Raw genomic sequence first — 20,564 nt, 5'->3', positions numbered from 1 at the left:
TCAAACTAGTTGTTACTTAATTCCATGAAAAAGTAATACATCTTTAATATTCTCAACATAACATTTTCCCATTGCTAAAATGAACGATCACCAGTCATGGATGGTCTCCATTATATAAGACAGTGTTCCATTGTTCTTGCAGGCAGCAGGTACTTTAAAACCTGCTAAGTAGACTGACAAGAAACCACTTTTCAGGGAAAAGCAACCAAACATGCATTAGTTTTTGAAAGTAGGTAAGACAGGTTTGAAGAAATTTATGGAAAGCTTAATTGCTTCAATGTGCGTATCACAGCGTTTCTAAAATTGCATGACAAATCTAATCACTGATCTGAAACTGTTAAGGAAATTACAGTCACATAGTGGGCATTGCTGTTGGAATAGTACTGTTGGAATGGTACAGTGAAGAAAAGTTTGGGTAGGACCAGGGCCTAAAGTGGGCGTGAATGGCCCCCTTTTTTCCTTTTTTTGACGTACTTTACTCTTTCTCAAGCTGCAGGGAGGGGACGAATAGATCTTACTAAAGGTCTGACCTGATTTCACACATAGAAGTTTTGAATTAAAGCAAGGACCAGATGTAACCCAAGGTCTCCATATATAATGTCTGAAGTTCATTTTAGGAAACTACACATGCATTTCAATTGAATTTTACTCTGTTTTGGTATATTGAGACTTCTAAATATAGGGTTTGACTCACTAGGGTCATCTTAAAGGTGAAAGAGCATCTATGAATGAAATACGTTCTTCCTCTTGCACCCACTTTCTGTGCACCTACCAAAGTTGCAATACATGATTGAAAGACCTTCCAGAGAAGGTTTAGTTCATGAGGGAGGGAGGGAAGGATGGAGGGGAAGAAAGAAAAGGCAAATCCCCTTATTGATTGGAAGTATATAAGTGTACGGATGCCTTTAAGTACTGTATGTTCATCTTCAGATTGCACTTTAGGTAAATTCCTGAGATACTTATTGCTTGTGTATTGGCTCTATTTATATGAAAGTTTTGGGAAATATCACTAATCTTTTTTTTTCCAATTACTTATGCTAAAATAATCACAGGTTCAACAAAACAAGATATTTAAATTTAGGGTTTAAAAAAAAATCAGTATTTTTTTTTTAATATTTCTGACCCGTGTTTCAAGGTGTTTAAAACTAGCTCAGTGCACAAATGATAATGGTTGTTTCTAGTACAACTTGCAAAGCTTAAGCAGGCATTCATTACAAATCAACCAACTGAATTTATCAGAGACCTGTTTACCTTTCTTCTAATTTGATATCGGTTCATAACTCCTCCCTTTCACTTTTTTGCTATCTGTAGGATGAGAGAGAAAGAGAAATTGATCAAATCCTAGCTGGAGTTTTAATTTTTCATTGGAACAATTAGGTTCAAAATACAAGCAGAAACCATGAACAATTCTTTCTTGTGTTTTCTTTCCATTTGTGTAATTCACACAGGGCACCATTGATCTTGAATAATAATAGAGTATTAACATGCCAGAGGGAAAAGCAGATTAAGTTGTACCCAAATAAGCCCAACTAGCCAAGCACATTTCTCTTGCATGCTTTTGGTCATTCCCTTCAACTTATTTTGTCAGTCTTATGTAACAATCCCATACAAGGTTCCCTTTTTTTTTTTTGCATATAATTTGTATTCAGGATTTTTATTACAATAATAAAAACGAATACAAACTAAACTTAAATAAATAAAAAAATAGAAAGAATAAAAAGTGCGAAAAAAGAAAAAGGAAGAAAAAGGAAGAAAAGAAAGAACATGATTAAGAAAAAGAAATATACAGTATAAAGAAGTTACTTCCAACCTTCATTACAACAAGTATGGACAAGTTTAGTAACTCTTCGCCCCCTATAAGGTTACAGATATCTCTTCGTTCCATATCTCTTTGTTCCATATCTCATCCCTTATCTATAAGGAAATCCATAAAACATCAACTTTTCAATTCTGGTGTCAGCAAAAAGTCCGTAAAGAGTTGCCAGAACTTTGCAAAAAAAATGGTCTTATTTTAACCTTGATCAAATAAATCAATTTTATATTCCTTCCTTTTACTTCTAACAATCTTAATCTTTAATTCATTCAAATATTGTTGTAGGATTTGATTTCTCTTCAATTCTTCTTTATCCCATCCCACAGACACCCTCAAGGTTTTAACAAGCCTCTTTTGTAGATCCAATAAGAAAACATTTTCCAGGTCATTCGCTTGGTTGTAATTTGTATTTCCCCTTTAATTTTTAAAACTCAGCCAATTTCTTTTATATATCCAGCAAAGCATCCTTTTACAAATCATTCTCTTGGCCTGTCATTTGCAGTTATACTTTCAATACTTTCTCTGTCTTGTCAGACAAAATTTGCTCCGCATCTGTCGTTTCCTCATTGACATCTTTTGGACATAATCTATTCATAGAATCAGACATCATTACTGACACTGTTGATATTGTAGTTATTAATTTCTGGCTCCATTCTTCAAAGATCTCCTTTAATATTGCCAATGTTATGACATTTTGTGTCATTTTGTAAGTTCCAGTTAACAGACACCAAAAGCTGGCTTGCATTTTTTTTCCCATTTTCTTAGAATCTTTAGTCCCCTCTAGTGTCCAGTTTCTAAAACCATAAAGTTGCCTTTGTTATGAACCAAGATAGCCACAATAAATCTGTTTCCCATGAGAAGCTATTTATTTGTTATAGTTAATTCCAAAATCTTATAGTAAAAGTTAATATTCCAAATTTAACTGTGCCCTTAATCTGTAACTTTCTTAGATGAAAATCTTATTTAGGTTTTTGCTGTTTATTTCAAATTCTTTAAGTTCTTAAGCTTGTAATTCATTTTTCTTTTGTTCAGAGCTGAAGTTAAACTCACCCAGCGACTTTTCAAACTTGTTCCGAAGGTCTCTAATAGTTTTAAGATAGTTAATAAGCAATTTCTGAAAGTGATTAGAAAGTGACGCTTGCAAACTTAGTGTCCTTTAAAAGGCTCCACCACAGTTGTGAGCAAGTTGGCTAATCACTTCATCTCCCGGCATTCAAACCCATGGAAGTCTTGTGGTCTTCTTTTGAGGAGCAGCTGTCCAGAGCACATGTGGGCGATCCCCCATCCTCTCCTTATCCAGGGAGGTTCTGAAGAACTAGTATGCTCACCAGTTCTTTGGTCTTTGCCATGGTTGCTGGCTCCTTTTTTGCAGAGACGTCTTCAGTTCACCATACTTCCCCCAGAAGTCCCCAGGCAAAATTTTTAATAATAAGGCAGTCCATTATTGCCACTTCTTCTGACTCCGAACTAGGATTTGAAGCTAAATAAGAATTACTAATAAGGATAAGAATGGTCTGTACTTAGAGTAGAAGGTAGAGATCCATGAGTGGCACATAAATAACTAAAAGAAATTCCAAGCATGGTTCCCAGTTACAAAACGCTTCTGCCAGTCCAGTGTGATGGTCCTGGGACAAATGAGCCTTCTTTGGTTGTAGTGTAAAGGAGCTGCTGATATTCAATGGCAAAAGAGTGTTGTTGTTGTTGTTCAGTCGTTAAGTCGTGTCCGACTCTTCGTGACCCCATGAACCATATTGCGCCAGGCCTTCCTGTCCTTCACTGCCTCCCTGAGTTTGCTCAGTTTCATGCTCATTGCTTCAGTGATGCTATCTAACCATCTCATCCTCTGCCGTCCTCTTCTCCTTTTGCCTTCAATCTTTCCCAGCATCAGGGTCTTTTCCAAAGACTCCTCTCTTCGCATTAGGTGACCAAAGTATCTGAGCTTGAGCTTCATTATCAGTCCTTCCAATGAGCAATCAGGGTTGATTTCCTTTAAGATTGACTGGTTTGACCTCCTAGCAGTCCAGGGGACTCTCAGGAGTCTTCTCCAGCACCACAGTTCAAAGGCATCAATTCTTCGGCACTCAGCCTTCTTTATGGTCCAGCTCTCACAGCCATACATTACTACTGGAAAAACCATAGCTTTGACTATGCGGATCTTTGTCGGCAAGGTGACATCTCTGCTTTTTAATATGCTATCTAGGTTTGCCATAGCTTTCCTCCCAAGTAGCAAGCGTCAGAGATGAGAAAGCATTGAGGTAGTGAAGAAAAAAAAAGGATTGGGGCTGCATGCTCCAGTTCTAATTTATGTCCATTTTTTAATATTGCAAAGACTCCTATGTTGCCTTTATGTCTTCCCTTGAACTCTAGTCCCTCTAACCATTGACTGTCATTTCAGTAATTGCTGGATGGAATGGTCAGGCATTAAGGGCTACCTTAATGAAAGAAGTTTGCTTTAGTAATACCTAAAATGAGAGAGAATACCTTTTTATTTTAAAAGATATTAAATACTCCTTCAACTTCCTATCAAATATAAGTAGAATTAAATGACTTCAAAAGTGCTTGAGTAATCCATTTTTTTTCCTATTTAATATTTTTTCAGGGTGAATAAAACTATTTCTTCAACTTTGTCAAGCAAGGATAATAATAAGAATAATAAAAGCTCCCTAATCCTTTGCCTTCACTGCTGGATTCCTGTCTGAACTTTTTTGAAAATTGTCTTGCTCTTCCATTTCTCATTTTTTCCCTCCTGCCACCTGGTGGGTTTATTTGTTGCCAGACTGCCAAATTCACTAACAAGGGATTTTTCTAAATGACTGGCTTCTGGCACTTGGCCTCGATCAGCATGACACTGCTTCTTGCCCCATGAATGGGAAATGGGGAAATTAACTTTCCTGAAGACGTCCTTGATTATTTATCCTGAGTCTTCTATTTTTCATAACAGCCTTGTTTGGCACAACTGTGATATTACACTGAAAGTTTAACAAGGCTGACATCATTAGCATAGCCTGTGTCTCTTTTACTCAAACAAATCAGACCTAGGACCACCATGGGGATTCAGGGAAAAGTTAGTTGGCACCCAGTCTACGTCTGAGTCCCACAGAGCAGATGTAAAGGCATTGGTTTATGCTGAATCTCCATTGTTTCCCAAAAAATTCCCTTCATCAAGTCAAATTAATCAGTAACTGTCCTTTGAAGAATTCATTCTTTTGATTTGTTAACATTCTCTTCTTACAAGTTGGCATGTTCAGCTGCTCCTAGATATTTGTAACTTTTTAAAAAATTCATTGCCACCATATTGGAGTATGGTTATTAAGTTGCTAAAATAGGATCCCATTATCCAGGTGTAACTTTTTCCCAGCTGACAACTTTTGCCTGCTGTGCTGGAGCCACCCTCCAGAAAGTAGTATTTAGAGCCAAGGCCAAAACTAAGGAGGGTGTCATATATGTTTAAAGATAATTAAAATTAAGTGTATATAATAATATAACACATTATTTAAGCTTTAAACAATTTATTCTCCCGTTTTGTAACACTAAAAGTTATAATTTTAAAATTGTTGGAGGTTCTGAGAGCTACAGTCAAGGCACATGTTTGCCTCAGTTTGTGCAACTCTGGTGTAGTGGTAAAGGTAGGTTAGGGTTAGGAAGACTCATGTCCAAATTTACACCCAGCCCAGAAGTTCTCTGGATGACTCTTGACCAGTCTCTCTCTCTTAGCCTAGCCTACTTTTGTTTGGGGGAGAGACTGGTGCTATTTAAGCCACATTAAGTTCCTGGAGGAAAGGCAGGATGTAAGTCAGTGAACAGATGAATCAGTAACTGTAGCTCATCAGAAATGTGCACTCCTTTATGAAATATGGTAGCACTGAATAATTGGTATGAGATGTATTTTTCTAAGTTCCTTTTTTTTTTTAAAAGCTATTTTCTGAAGACAGTTGTTGAAGATAAAAATTAGGCTACCAGATTTTCTCCCTCTTTGGACCTATTTGTTTTAGATTTCTCTTAATGTCCCCAAAATACTTCTTGTTTTTGAGCATATGAGAAACTCCTTAAGGGGAGATTAAAGCATGTGCAGTCTCAATTGATTGACTTCTCTTTCGTTTATTCCAACTTATTATAGCTGCCCAGTCCAGTAGACTTTAGTATAATGTTCATGTAAAGAAGTGAATTAATTACTATGCCTGGGGACATAGATTTTTTAAAAATCCCCAAAACATTAATAAGAGTAAATATCAGGCTATTTAAGTAAACAAGAATACAATGAAAAGTTCATAAAATTTTCAAAATTAGGAAAGAAGTGCAGCTTGAATTACAAGACAGAGTTGTGGCCCATTTTTTAAAAGGATGAAACTTCAGCCATTGTTAACCAAATTAAAGGTATTACATAAGTAATTTAGAATTTTTTGAGGGATATGCTTTGTAGATGCTTGCATATTCTTTCTTGACACTCTTTTCTAGCACTGAATGGACAATCAAGCTTCTACCCAGAGAAAAGGAACCAAAGTATGTTCCTTTGAATGGGAGACATTTAAATAACTCTACTAAAAACTGTATAGGGCAACTCAGATGTGATACAGTTTGTGTGTGTGTTAGGATCCACCTGGGTATTAATATTCATCAGGTTTGTAAAGTTCCCATTCATATGTGAGGAAATTGCTCAGTGGAAAGGTAAATGCTTAGTATGCAGGAGGTTCATCTTCAATACCAGGCAGCTCCTGGCAAGCCATTGCCAGTGTAAATAAGATGGAGCTCAATGAATCAGTGGTCTGCTGAATGCCCCCAGATGTGTGGGCTTCCACTTGTAGAATTCCCCATTCAGTACAACCATTGCTGAGAACCCTGGGAATTGAAGTCCATGTATCTAAACTTTGGGAAAGGCTAGCATAAGATGCTCCTGCACATGGTCTTTCTACTTTATTGCTAGTAGCAGCTGACAGGCTGCTCACTGGTCTTCTAGAAGACAGCATACTTGTGACAGGTTTTATTGGCATTCCTCTGTCCCTCCATTTCAAAATGTTACATTCCTTCTATCACGTTTTTCCTTGGTTCAAAAGTTCCTATGTCACATTTACATGGAGGGGTTTTTTTTTTTAATCTATGCAAGTTTTTCTTTGAAAGTCTAATGAAAATGAACTACTTTGAGGATTGGCCTGGATGATGTCTGGGTCACCTGTTATATGCAGTGCTATCATAAATAACAGATTATTTGGAATGTGGACAAAAACATATTTCAAGGTTGTAGTCCTTTCTCTGTCCCCCAGTTCTGAAACATCTTCTACTCTGAAATACCATAGTGGTACTTGGTGTTTAATTTTACCAACCATGGGCATGATAATTATACTGGATAAATATGTTTATCATACTCCTCCTGGAATTATCTTCTAGTTGCAAAAATAGCTCTTGCCTCATTTCACTGCTTTATTGCAGGGAAGGTGCCTTCAGAGTCTTTATAGGACTTTTTTTTTTCTTACTTATTAAAAAATCATGGTAAATATTCTATGGTGCTGATTTTTAAAGCTTTAAATCATCTTTCACTGAACTGGTGCCCTCCATATTATTAGGAGTACAACTCCTTGAATTCCCCAGGGAATTGAGTATGCTGGCTGGAAATTCTAGAAGAGGTAATCCCAAAACTTCTGGGGGATGTCAAACTAGGAATTCTCCATATGTGTGATCTGTATGTCACCAGATATCTCCTGGTTATGTCCTAGATACTAAACCCACATAAAGTAATGCCTCAGAAACTAGGAGCATGTTCTTTACTATGTAAAGTCGAACATCATACTTAGAGAGAGCTACTTATGAAAGCCAGTGATTAATTTCAGAATGAAGCCAAGAATTATTTCCCAAGATTACATAGTACAGTCTTCCTTAATCTGAAACTCTTGATGTATGTGGATTTCAGTTACCAGAATTTCACATGTGGCACAGACATCGCTGACAATTAGAATTGGGATTGGAAGCTAACACATCTGGAAAGTATCCAGTTTAGGGAAGAAATCTGATCTTAGCACTGGAAATAAATGTTAGTCATTCATCTTCCTTCCTTCCTTCCTTCCTTCCTTCCTTCCTTCCTTCCTTCCTTCCTTCCTTCCTTCCTTCCTTCCTTCCTTCCTTCCTTCCTTCCTTCCTTCCTTCCTTCCTTCCTTCCCTGGAATTTTATAGAATCTTTTTGACTATATGTTTAGTACAGTTTATGTCAGCAGAAATTCAGCAGTTCTACTAAAAACCTTACAATGTAAAATTATTTTTAAAGAGGGCTGTGAGGTGGTTTTGAAAAGACAAAACCCAGCTGAAAGTAGACTATTCAGATACTCAAAATGGCAGCAAAATCAGAAATGGCAAATAAACTAGTTCTCTCAGCTGCAAGAGTTTTAACATCTGGCAAGATAACAAAAAAAGTTTAAGAAGACCCAGTGTTTGATTGCGACTTTATCTAACACGAACTCATATACCATTTTGACTGCCTTACATGACCACTGTTGTAAATTTCCTTTACGTTCTGTTTTATTCTTTTTCTATAAATCTATTGTTTAATTATATACTGCCTTAGCTTTATGAAGATCAGTATGAAAATCTTGTATTTTTTTAACATATATTATGTGAGTCAGAAATTGCATCATAGACGTTCTAGGCATCTTAACAGTGACAACCTCTCTACAGTGATTGATTTCTATCTTCTTAGGGTTTCTTCCTTTTTGCCTTCATGAGTGCATTTGATGTAAACATTGTTTTGTTTCCAAATTATCTATAAAAGTTATAAAAGCCTTGCTGCATCAGGCTAAGAGACGTCTAGTTCAGCACTCAATACTAGTAAAATGCCAATCAGATACTTTCAAGAAGACCCCAAGCACCTTTTGTATTGCATTTCCCAGCAGATAGTCTTTAAAGTGATTCAGGACATAGTATAAAGTCAGCAAGCTCTTTACAAACTGATCTTTAATGAATCTGTTCATTTCCATTTTAAAATGATCTCAATTCATTGTCCATTGCCACATTTTATGGCAACATATATTAATCACCATCTGTGATTATAAGAAACAAATCCTTGTCTCGGTACTGTACATAAAACATTCTAGACCATGCCTGGATAGCTGTGGCCTTTCAGAAGTTGTTGAACTACAGTTCCCAGCAGTCTTGGGTAGCATGACCAATACTGAAATATGCTGGTATTTTTTTTATTTGTAACATCTAGAGAGCCACAGGTTCTCCACTCCTCTTCTAGGATTGTGGTATTGCCAAACTGTATCAGCAGCATGTGAAAAGCAGACATTTCCATGATGCTTATGGCAAATGAGGATAGATGGCAACTTTTCTTCTGTGCTGATTTGGAACTTCCATATGCATTTGAGCATGGCAAGTTTACATTTCTGTTCTACAGTCTGATCTAGGAAGGAAATTCTTATTTTTCAAGCATTGCAGCAATCAAAATTGCATTCATTTCCCCTCCTTTTTCCTTTTGTTCAGGTAGAGGTATACCTGGGACTAATATGCCTGCAAGAATACTTTGAGTATTCACATCATTCATAGTTTTTTTCCCCTTTCCTTTCTGTCTCAGGTCTTTTACACAAGCAAAGATGGTACCAAGATACCAATGTTTATTATCCACAAAAAAGGAATCAAATTGGATGGGTCTCATCCTGCCTTCCTTTATGGTTATGGTGGTTTCAACATATCTATCACACCAAGCTACAGGTAAGTGGAAAGTTGGAAGTTTATGAAAAAAATACTGAAACCTGAAAATAGGAGCACAACTGGTACATCAGCTGAAGCTGGGCAAAGGTCCCTGAGCCATGGCTTCCATCTGCTAATCCAGTAGGAGCCATGATTTCAGGATGACCCCCAAATCATGGACCTACTCCTTCAGGTTCAGTGCAGCCTTCTCCAGAGACAAAACATGGGGATGTAGAGCACCACTGTTATACAAACAGTTACTCCATCTTGCTGCAGTTTAGTTTAGGCCTGTAGTCTTCCATCCAAAAGGCTTCCATGCTCCAGGACAGGACTTTGACGGTCAGCCTACAATCACAATATAATTTGAGGTATCATCATTATATTGATGGTACTGAACTTCAAACCATCAGGTGACCTCCCCCAGAGACTTCATGTAGATGTTAAATAGCAAGGGGGAGAACACTGACCTTTGGGATACCTTGCTGCCAATGTCTGTCTCCCAACTCTCCCGCAACTACCACCTACAGGAACTAACTGCTGAGGAAGGAGCAGAACCACTGCAGGACAGTGCCTCCAATCCCCACAGCCTGTCCAGAAGAATGGCACGGTTAATGGTATTGAAGGCCTCCAAAAGGACCAAGACAGGAGCACTACTCTCATCCTGGTCTCAGTATAAGTCATCAACCAGAGCAACCAATACTATCTCTGTCCGATGTCTGTGCCTGAACTCTGACTGATAATGGATCCAGATAACCCACTGTCAAGGATGCTAGATAGTTGGTCTCACACCACCATTTCAACAATTTTCACTATAAAGGGAAGTTGGAGATTGGGCAGTAGTTATCTTATTAGATAATATCTCCAGGTCCAGAGAGAGTCTCTTAAGGAGGGGATGAATTAATGCCTCCTCAACAGCTGCTGGCATTGACCACTCCTGCAAAGAGGCATTCACAATCTCCTGGATCCAGGGAATGACCCTCCCCAAGCTACCTGAAAAATTCAGAAGGGGCAAAAATTCAGCCTACAGGTGGTTAAGGACATCTTAGCATCCTGTCCACTTCATCAGAGGTAACAGGCTGAAACGAAACCCAGGTAATCTGGTGAAATGATGCCTCAGTCACCACACAAGTGGAGTCCAGACTAGAGGGAATTTGAGCAACATTGCTGGCAAAATGTCAGGCAAACTGATCACAGCATACTGTGGTCTTTAACCAACACACTAGAATTGGAATATGACACTTATTTTTATAGAAGTTTTTTATATGGAATAGGACATTTCATTTCTATAGCAAAATAAACCAAACTTTAATCTTTTTTTGAACCCCACTGTGGATGATTAAAAATTGGTGTTGTCAGGTTAAAGGAATTAGGTTTTTGTCTATATTTCCAAATTCTAAATATATTAAACATTAAAATATTACTAATTTGGGGAAGCAGTTTCTGAAAATTAGTTATTAAAAGCAGAGTAGCTACCATTATATTATTTCTTTATTTTTTAATTCTATCCATTGAGTATCTTCACTGCAGGCTATTAATAACGCCAAATGTTCCCAGTGACAGGCTTCAGGAGAACTGGGGGTTGGGTATGCCTATTTTCTCATATTATGCTGCTTATTTTAAAAAAGTTTTTAGATATGGCCTACATATGGGAAGATAGAGCATCCCACCCTCCAGCTTTCCTGAAAGAACATTGCTCCCCACCTCAAGTTTGCCAAAAGCCACCTGGATGATCTAGCAGGCTATTAGAACAATATTGTGTAAAGAGATAAGACAGACATGGAACGTTTGGACACTAATGTGAAACATTACGCTTGGAGAAAATAAAATACTGCATTCCAGTAAAAGAATCTCATCCCAACTTTGAAGGACGGTGATGGGAGCTTCAGAGTTTGGGGCTGCTATTCAGCCTCAGGACCTGGATGGCTTACAAACATTGAGAGAAAAATGGAGTCTGGATTGTACCAGCAAATCTACAGTAGAATATAAGGATATCCATGAACTAAAGTATAAATAAACATAGGGCTTGCAGTAAAGGTATTATACACACAATGGACACCTAACATACTGGCCAAAGCAGAAGAATTTTCCCATTTTGGGATGATCAAGTCAGAGCATTGATCTTAACCCAACTGAAATATTGTGGCATGGCCAGTAGCAAGAATTTAAAACAAGACAGCCCCTAAATATTAATGAGCTGAAGCAGTTCTGTGAAGGACTGGGTCAAAATGCCTCCAAACTGATATATGGGACTGCTGAACGGGTACAGGAAACATTTGGTTGAAGACATTGCTGCTATCAGAAATACCATCAGTTATTAAATCAAAAGCTTCATATACGTTTCAACAAATATGGGAGTATAGTTGATTCTAAAGGTTTTACAAACTCTCACCCTTTTAGTGATTGGTGAACTAGAACTGATATAGCTCTACCAGGCATAATGATAGCTTGATCTGTGTGTGTGTGTGTTTCAATGTACTGACTAAAATAGAAGTAAACATCACATAGTCTTCATTTAATAATGCAATAGCTCTGAAAGATTTCAGATACCTGTGATCTTTATGGGGTTTAAGCCATGGAACCATTATAGATGATTTCCACATTTTGCTTCTGTCATAATTTTTGAAATGGAAGAATGCAGAGATTGAACTATTTGCTCTAAAAATAACTTATAAAAATTTGATGTCAATCCATTTGGTTTTAGTCATTTATTTAAGATTTATAATAGTTGGTCTTCTCATATCCATGGCTTATTGATTTCCTCTTGTTTGCTAATACAGAGGTTATTTGGATAGTTTTAAGTTCAATTTTAGCTTTATCCATTTGTTTGGATACATGTAATAGAATCTTGCAAATTCTTTTACATTTCCTTTGACTTGCTAACATTCTTTCTGTTATATAGTTTCAAAGCTTGTACTCTCCTATTACAGTGACTTCTTTTCAGCCTGTTGGCCAAGAGTATTGTGCTTCATCATTAAATTCATAATACTTGTGTTTTAAAAATAGTAATTTTACCTTTGTAGTATCTAAATCCCACAGTTCTAATTCCTTTCTTTTACTTTCAGTTATTTTGTACTTACTAAAAATAATAATAATTCATGATTTCCCTTTCAGGTTGATCTGTACTTTTTTGTCTTTCCTAAGACATCTTGAGTTGTTTAATATATGCACCTCTATCACAGTTTTTAAAGCCTCTCATGGTATACATGATGATCATGACTGTAAACGGTTATTCATTAAATATTTGCAATCTGTCTCGGTTGAATATAATGTAGTTTTTAATTTCCACTTCTGAAAAACAGTTTTGGAAATGGAAACTGAGCTATGATGTGTAACTTTAATGAGACCAGTTGAGAGTTAAATAAAATTTTGAGCAAGTCTGATATCAAACTAATTTGAATGAAGCAAATATGCATTTCTGAACAAAAAATATTGTCACTCTTATTTTGAATTTTTCAAGTATCACCTAAACTGTACAGATGTTTGATTAACTTTTGTAGATTTATACTCTGTTTAGAACCTGCTATTCAGAATTCTAGTTCATATCTTCTCCCACTATCAGAGGTCCTACTGAAAACACTGTTTTAAGTTTTGGGGGCCTGTGGGGGAAGAAGAAATAAGTTCACCTGTTGCCACTAATGGGTAATTCTTATATTAAACCTTGTGTCTGTGCGTCTATCCCTGTGTGTGCATTTATATGTGTGTGTGTGTGTGTGTGCGCACACACACACGCAGGTACATACATGCATGCACACACTTCGTTTTATCTTTGTTCATTTTTTTTAATTTAAAAGGATTTTTTTCTTCAAGATTAAAGCCATTCCTTTAGTATATATTGTGGTGAATGTTTGAAATTAAGGAGAAATGTTTGGTGTTGTTAATAATAGTGAAAAGTATCCCAAAAGTCTTTCGCTTAAATACATAACTATTCCTAATTGGTTTAACTGGGTTGAATCCCAAAGATTATTACTTACATGGCCATTTTGGCAATTCCCAAACTACACACCCAAATCTGATTGAACAAGTTCCTGGACAAGCCTGCAATGGTGAAAAGACAGGCAGTAGACACATGACCTTTCTCTTTCCATTCTACCTTTCACTTATACTTTTTAGACGTTTGTTTTGCTGCAAATTCACTGACCACTGCTTCATGACCCTGATTGTCTCCTTCCTGCTGACTGATTGGTTGCCTTCCCGCCTCATAGATACAACCATCTGCCTTTGTACTGTTCCTTTTTAAATCTTCCTGTTACCCAGTAAAAATCTGTTTGGGGGGAGGGAGGGTTGAGGTATTCTGTTGAGCAGAGCTGCATCACATCCATTCTATTATCTTCTGCAGAACGTATTATTGCAGCTTTTCTCCACAGTATGCCCAGACTTCACCTCGGTGCAGTGTTCCCCGCCACACACGCTAATTGTAGAGTCTGCTTAGGTTCTTGATTCCACTATAAAACAATATGGTATGCTTATGTTTTAGTTCCTTTTATAAAGCAGTGCTTCTTTGATATAAACCACCTGGGCTTTTGGGAGCAGAAAGGCAATCAGGCAGGCAGAATTCCAGGAACAGATGACCAGATGACCAGATGACCTAGAAAATACTTGTACTCCACCAACTTTCTGCATGTTTTCTTTCCACATGATGTCTGTCCTCATTTTTCGTTGTTGTTCTGTGTCTCTTATACAGCACCAATCACTCAACCATAGATATATAGATACAACTTGACAGTAAACTCTAAATAAATGAGCCATACAACTAGAACCAAAGAACAAGCTTTTTGTTCTAGGTGGACTTCAAAACACTTTCATAATCTTCCAGCTCCAGATCTTTCAAACTTTCAAACTCAGAGTTCAGCTGGAGGATCAGAATGCATCTTTTTGGGTCAGCTTTACTATTTATTATATAAAGCATATAGAATATGAGACATCAATGTATGTATCTCTCATGATATCTGGAGGCTCTTTCTCCAGGCACCCTGTTTTACTTCAGGCATGCGTAGAAAGAGTATTGGTTCTGTAGGAGATCCATTGAACAGAGAACTAATTACAGTAAAAGAAGAGTCAAACAAAATAAATCCTATATATAAAACTTCTGAGATAATCATGGTAGAAGGAGAGGATAGGTGCTATGTCATAATTTAACATAAACCATCTCTGAATGGCAGTTGGCTCTCTATATAAAGTGGTATATAGATAATATTGTTTAGGGAAAATATGGAATCTTTTCCAGGATGATTTGTATTTTTCTAGTATATTATTTTTACTCTCTCAACGTTAGACTCCATTAATTTTCAAAAGCATTTGACAGCAAGCTTTCTTCCTATCATTTTTCCTTTTGTGATCACTAATTGTAACATGGTTAATAGTATTTAGGGATGATTAATGACTCTGACATCTTTGTAATTAGTGCAGTGCTCTTGCTTTAATGTGCTAATATTAAAAGAGTGTTGAGCTTTCCCTCCACCTTCAGAGGTAACAGCTTTGCTGGAGGGGTACCGATGCAGACACCCCAAGACCCCGTTAGAAATCTTCAGAGTCAATCTATGCAAACACAGTCCTTTCTTTGAAATGAATTGGAGAACAATCTAAAAATAAATAACCTCTTATGGCAAGTCAGTGAGGCTTTGGAAGTGGCAGATCATCCACATTTCAAGTCCCCCCCCCCCAGCATTTAGGATTGCTCTCAAAATCGTTAATAATCATTTATAGATAAAATCAACAAAAATGCTAGTGACAAAAACAGCTAATGTAAACACCCAGGCTGACAAAGAAGTGAGGAGAAGAGAAGGAATTTTAAAATCTGACTAATTCTCACACAGGAAGGTACTTACTTCAAGGATGTTTTTTTCTAAAACCTGCATTTCTTTTATGCTTGGTTTGTCTAATTTATTTTTATTATCTTGACAGTGATTCTTTTTTAAAATTCAACTTCCATGTATCTAGCAGGGCATTCCAAGCTGATGAGCTGTCCTAGGCAGCTTTTGTTCACATGTATTCAGGAAATGTGCCTCCAAAATGGTTATATAGATATAAAAATGGAATTCAGATTGCTAGAAGCAAGTTGGAATATCTAAATATTCCTTGGGATTACTAAATTATAGTCAATATAACATGAGCTACAGTAGTATTATGGGTTCTCTCTGTTTGGCACTGTTCAGAAGATATAAATCATTTATTAGCGACCTTTAATAGAATTGAATTGACTCTGGATAAGCAGGTAGGTAGGTAGGTAGGTAGATGCTTTCTTCTAAATTGAACATATTGAGGTACTTTTCCTTTCTAACATCTTAACTAAGTATAGTTGCATAAATGAATTATTTCCATAAATGTAGTAAAAAATTAGGAAACTTTGAATAAGCTGCTGTGGATTTTTCATTGACTTTATTTTTCATTGACTTTAGTTCAGTGCTGTGGAAGAGGGGATTGATCCTTACTTCAAGGATGTTTTTTTCTAAAACCTGCATTTCTTTTATGCTTGGTTTGTCTAATTTATTTTTATTATCTTGACAGTGATTCTTTTTTAAAATTCAACTTCCATGTTCATTTTTGGTCAGTGAGTTAGGTTTGCTGAATGAACCATAAAAAGATTTTTCGTTAAGAAGAACTAATTTGCTACAATATCTATGGTATCAGTCAAATTCTTTCTCCTTTGTGTTAGAGCATCAGGAAAATCCATATTCTTCCTACTGCTGTATTTTAGCTCCAGATGATTCAAAAGGTCATAACTTAGACATATTTAACTATTAACTGAGGTTGTTTTGTTTTTCAGTGTATCAAGACTTATTTTTATAAGGCACCTAGGTGGTATTCTAGCTGTGGCTAATATCAGGGGCGGTGGTGAATATGGCGAGACCTGGCACAAAGGTAAGATTTCATATTGCAAAAATATGTTGTTCAGTGGCAAGCTGATTTGCTGTAAATATGAAATGATGGTGGATCTTCCTGCTAAATGATTACAGCTATCTCTTTGATTTCAGCTTTAATTTGTTTGGCTTACTATTTGTTACTCCTTTTTTATGCTCTGGATAATGTTCCATACCCTGAGTATTATGGAATGGGTATGGATAAGTACACATCACTGTCATAAACTTATTTAAATCTCTTGCACTTCTTAATTGAGATGGTTGGCCTCGTCATTGCTGAGCTTCCAGAAGTCCCTCAAGACTTATGCCAACAGGCCTGGGGACCCCAGGGAATGGGGGAAAATGAGGTGGCTCCCTTATTTTTAACATCCTGTTATTCTTTGTTCTATTTTGAATTTTATATTTTTAATGTATTTATTGTTTTTAGCTTTGTTGTATGCCGCCTAGAGTTGCCTGTGGTGAGATGGGTGGCTATATAAATTGGATGAATGAATGAATGAATGAATGAATGAATGAATGAATGAATGAATGAATGAATGAATGAATGAATAAATAAATAAATAAATAAAATAATTCTTTCAAAAAATCTTATTCTCAATTGCATCTTTTTCAAAAGCTCTTTCAAAGAATGCTTGAAGAATAGACATGTTTCCCTCTTGCTTTTCATGTTACTGTTTCATGACTTTTAGTATTCATTGTTTCTCTAATTTAAAGAGTTTACCAATAATTGGGAAAAGGAACCCAGTGATTTTCAGAAATATAAAGCATTCATGCCAGCATTTTAATACCCAAGACAAAGTATTTTGCAATAACTGGAAATCAGCTGAAGAGCTTTAATGTGTGTTTTAATAATGGTTACTTTGATCTGAGTGGTCTATTTCCCCATTTCCTGGCATAACTGGCATTGCAGATTGCATGTTGGTAGTAACTGGACATCAGTTTGTTAATTTCAGTGGCAGCAATTTCTGATGGTGTGAGGTTAGCTCGGTGGTCTTAGATTGCATGGAAAGATTTGTGATGTTGCACTTCTGAAGAAGGACAGGATGTCTCTCCTTCCCACTTTCTGTTTTCCATGGTATATACAGAGCTAAAGTTTCCCTCAAGTTGAACCTGTGGCAGGCTATGGATGTGTCCATGTTCAGTTTTTTGGCATTAGTATAGACATGGTTGGCCATTGTCCATTCCCAAGATATTTTCTTAAACCTTCCAATCTTGGTATAGCTTTGGGGTTTCTAGATGATCTTCCTTTCAAATACTACCCAGGTTCAACTCTGCTTTTAGCTTGTTTAAGACCGTTCAAGGTCATCTAGGTGCTTCTTTCTGCTATGGCTTTTTCAGAGCCATATGTATTATATGTTCCTTTCAACCTTGGTTGCATTTTCTTTTGAATGTTTCATATATTACTATATGATGGCAAGAGTCACTTGGCAGTTCTAGAGTGCAAGGAGCTATCATTTCATTCGCCGGGATTTTGAAATGCTATAAAGCAGTGTTTCAATCCTTTATAGCAGTGTTTCTGAACCTCAAAAACTTTAAGATGTGTGGACTTCGACTCCCAGAATTCCCCAGCCAGCATGCTTTCTGGGGATTTCTGGGAGTTGAAGTCCACATATCTTAAAGTTTCTGAGGTTGAGTAACACTGCTATAAAGGATGCATTGAAATGGTTGAAGAATTTGAAGAGGTCACCTTTTCTATGGCCACTCAAATTTTGTATGATCATTAAGTTCCGTGCAAGCCAAAAGCGATAGCACCTTAGAAAGAAACTTGATGCAGTTTAACACTAAATGTTATGCACAAAGGCTTGAATCCAAATAGTCTGGTGCAAATAGAATGGATTCACAAAAGGATCCTTCTCCCTTCCCACATTCCTTTATATTCAATCAGTCTGCCAGCAATAAATCTATCCTCACCCATGATTTGATCTTGGTTGAGAGGGCAAACCTGGTGTATATCATTTTGATCTGGATAAGCAAAGAGCAGGGCATTTCCCTCTTGGAGATGTACCTATCTGGGTTTGAAGTGTCACATCAGTCACAACTCCAAAGTAAGAGAGGTGGAATGATGATTATCATCCAGGAGTCTCTGCAAGTGACCAGAAGCACTGTATCACAGATAAAGGAATGGGAGGTGCTATTTGGGAGGTTAGTTTAAGAGACAAGCTGCACTGGCCTCCTTGCTGCACAGCTTAATTAATTAGTGCTTGGTTGGCTGTTTATATTTTGTTCACTTTAGTTGTTTTGAGCTGATTGGCAGTGCCAGGTCTCAAAATGAAGATCCATGTGTTTGATACCGAGTTTCATGGTTCTTTTTTTTTTTTTTATCTGCTCATTTATCTGTTTCCCATAGATGTCTAAATTTTCATGTCTTTAAAATGCTATTAAAAAAATGAAGACTATAAGCTTCCATTAAAAATCTAAGTAAACTTTTGTCAGGGTTGCTCATAGTCATATTGCTCCATGTAAGGCTTTTAGATGGGATCCGTTATTAGGAACATTACTTAGAATAGTAGTGGAGTTTTATTTTGTTCTTTCCAGTCTTCAGCATATGTATGCATTATTCAAAGCTTCTGAAAGCATTAAAGTTATTGGCAGAACCATCTTCTGATTCTTTTGTTGAAAGAGATCTCTATTGTCTTTTGTATTCCCAACTGCATAAATTATTTAAAGTTCTCATGGAACTGAAAAGTCATCCCAAGCTGTGCTTTTTGCACCTCCCTGCCATGAGCGCATTATTCTGAATCTGTGGGATCCAGTCTGCATGTGTTCTGAAGGAGTTAACCGGTTTGTTTTCCTCTGCGTTTAGGTGGAATCTTGGCCAACAAGCAAAACTGTTTTGATGACTTCCAGTGTGCAGCTAAGTATCTTGCCCAAGAGGGATATACATCTCCAAAAAAGCTGACTATTAATGGAGGTTCAAATGGAGGCCTCTTAGTGGGTAAGATCTGGCTCCTCTATTATTTGATTACCTTGGATGGGTTTAATGCAAAAGCAACGTGAGTATGCAAAGGGGAGTTAAGTTCCTAAAAGGCCATTTTTTAAAATTCACAAACACACTAGTTAACAGAATCACAGAATTTGCTCCACGTCTAGACATCATATAGAGGTGCAAAGTGCCCATTTATACATCTGTCTGTATATAACCTATACACATAATGTATGGCTAGAACTAGCTACACAAAGAATTCAGTACATAAAAAGACTGGTTTTCCAACCTGGTGTTTTCCAGCTGTGTTAAACTATAGAACCCTAATCTTTCCAGGGACTGCCTGAGGATAATGAGATCTATAGCCCAGCATGTCTGGAGGACACTGAGCTGAAAAAGATTCTACTGGGAAAACACAATTCAAATTTGTATCAAACTTAAGTAATTAGTAAGCATTGACTTTTGTACATTTTTAGTTGCCAGTTAATATTTTTGCTCCATGTTGCCCTTCTCCTGTACCTGCCAATTGATGATCCAGAGGTGGACAACATTTTTGTGGGTGGAAATTGCACTTACTGTGTTTTAAAAAAACAAGCAGCTGTAATAGGTGGGGTGATGACATAGAGTGGGTTGTAGATGCATAATGCATAAAATGGGATTTTCAGAGGGGTCCACATTTTTGCTTGAAGTGGATGGGGTACTTTTTTAAAAATTGGGAAGCTAGTTGGTCCTGCCTGGACCTCTAAAGAGCAAGAAAACGATATTTAGAAGTGTCAGAAGAGGCTTATGGGCTACAAGTTGCCTACCTCTGTTCAAAACATGGAGGTTTGTTTTTGTTGTTTTATTAAACATTAGACATAATAAGTTTTAATCTCATGCCTCAATGCAAGTGTTCCAGTATCATATCCTGTTAGTTTTTAAAGAAAATTGCTGCTTTGATGTTAAAGTAACTTTTAGTACCTCCTTACATTTTTCAAACACTATCTCTTATTTGCTGTATTTGAAACTGTTCTATAGTAGATATTCACCAGTGCTAATAGACCCTTTAGCTATTAATACAACATATTTCCAACTTTTTCAGCTGCCTGTGCCAACCAGCAGCCAGATCTATTTGCCTGTGTTATTGCTCAGGTTGGAGTGATGGACATGCTAAAGTTCCACAAATTCACCATTGGTCATGCATGGACTACAGATTTTGGCTGCTCAGATGATAAAGAACAGTTTGGTTGGCTGGCCAAGTAAGTAAAGAGTAGCTCTCTGTTTGCATACAATATACTCTACTAGACTGCTGAATAACAAT

The 20,564-nt window shown here is 36.9% G+C and overlaps 1 protein-coding gene across 3 annotated transcripts in view; it reads left to right on the top strand.

Moving 5' to 3' along the window:
- The window catches only part of PREP (prolyl endopeptidase), a 108,757-nt gene that overhangs the window by 59,853 nt on the left and 28,340 nt on the right, over positions 1 to 20,564 (top strand). For all 3 annotated transcript variants that reach the window (XM_088138879.1, XM_007425561.4, XM_088138887.1), the window contains exons 11-14: positions 9,369 to 9,505; positions 16,248 to 16,342; positions 19,145 to 19,276; positions 20,346 to 20,502. In XM_088138879.1, coding sequence (XP_087995005.1) covers positions 9,369 to 9,505; positions 16,248 to 16,342; positions 19,145 to 19,276; positions 20,346 to 20,502 — 521 coding nt within the window. The remainder of the gene's footprint in view (positions 1 to 9,368; positions 9,506 to 16,247; positions 16,343 to 19,144; positions 19,277 to 20,345; positions 20,503 to 20,564) is intronic.

The sequence above is a fragment of the Python bivittatus genome, unplaced genomic scaffold (genome assembly GCF_059951505.1).
Source record: "Python bivittatus isolate LINGU-HERP-01145 unplaced genomic scaffold, Pbiv_v1 ctg000020_np1212, whole genome shotgun sequence".
Lineage (NCBI taxonomy): Eukaryota > Metazoa > Chordata > Lepidosauria > Squamata > Pythonidae > Python > Python bivittatus.
Note: the sequence above shows the minus strand (reverse complement) of the source record. Positions and strands in the feature narration are given on the sequence as shown.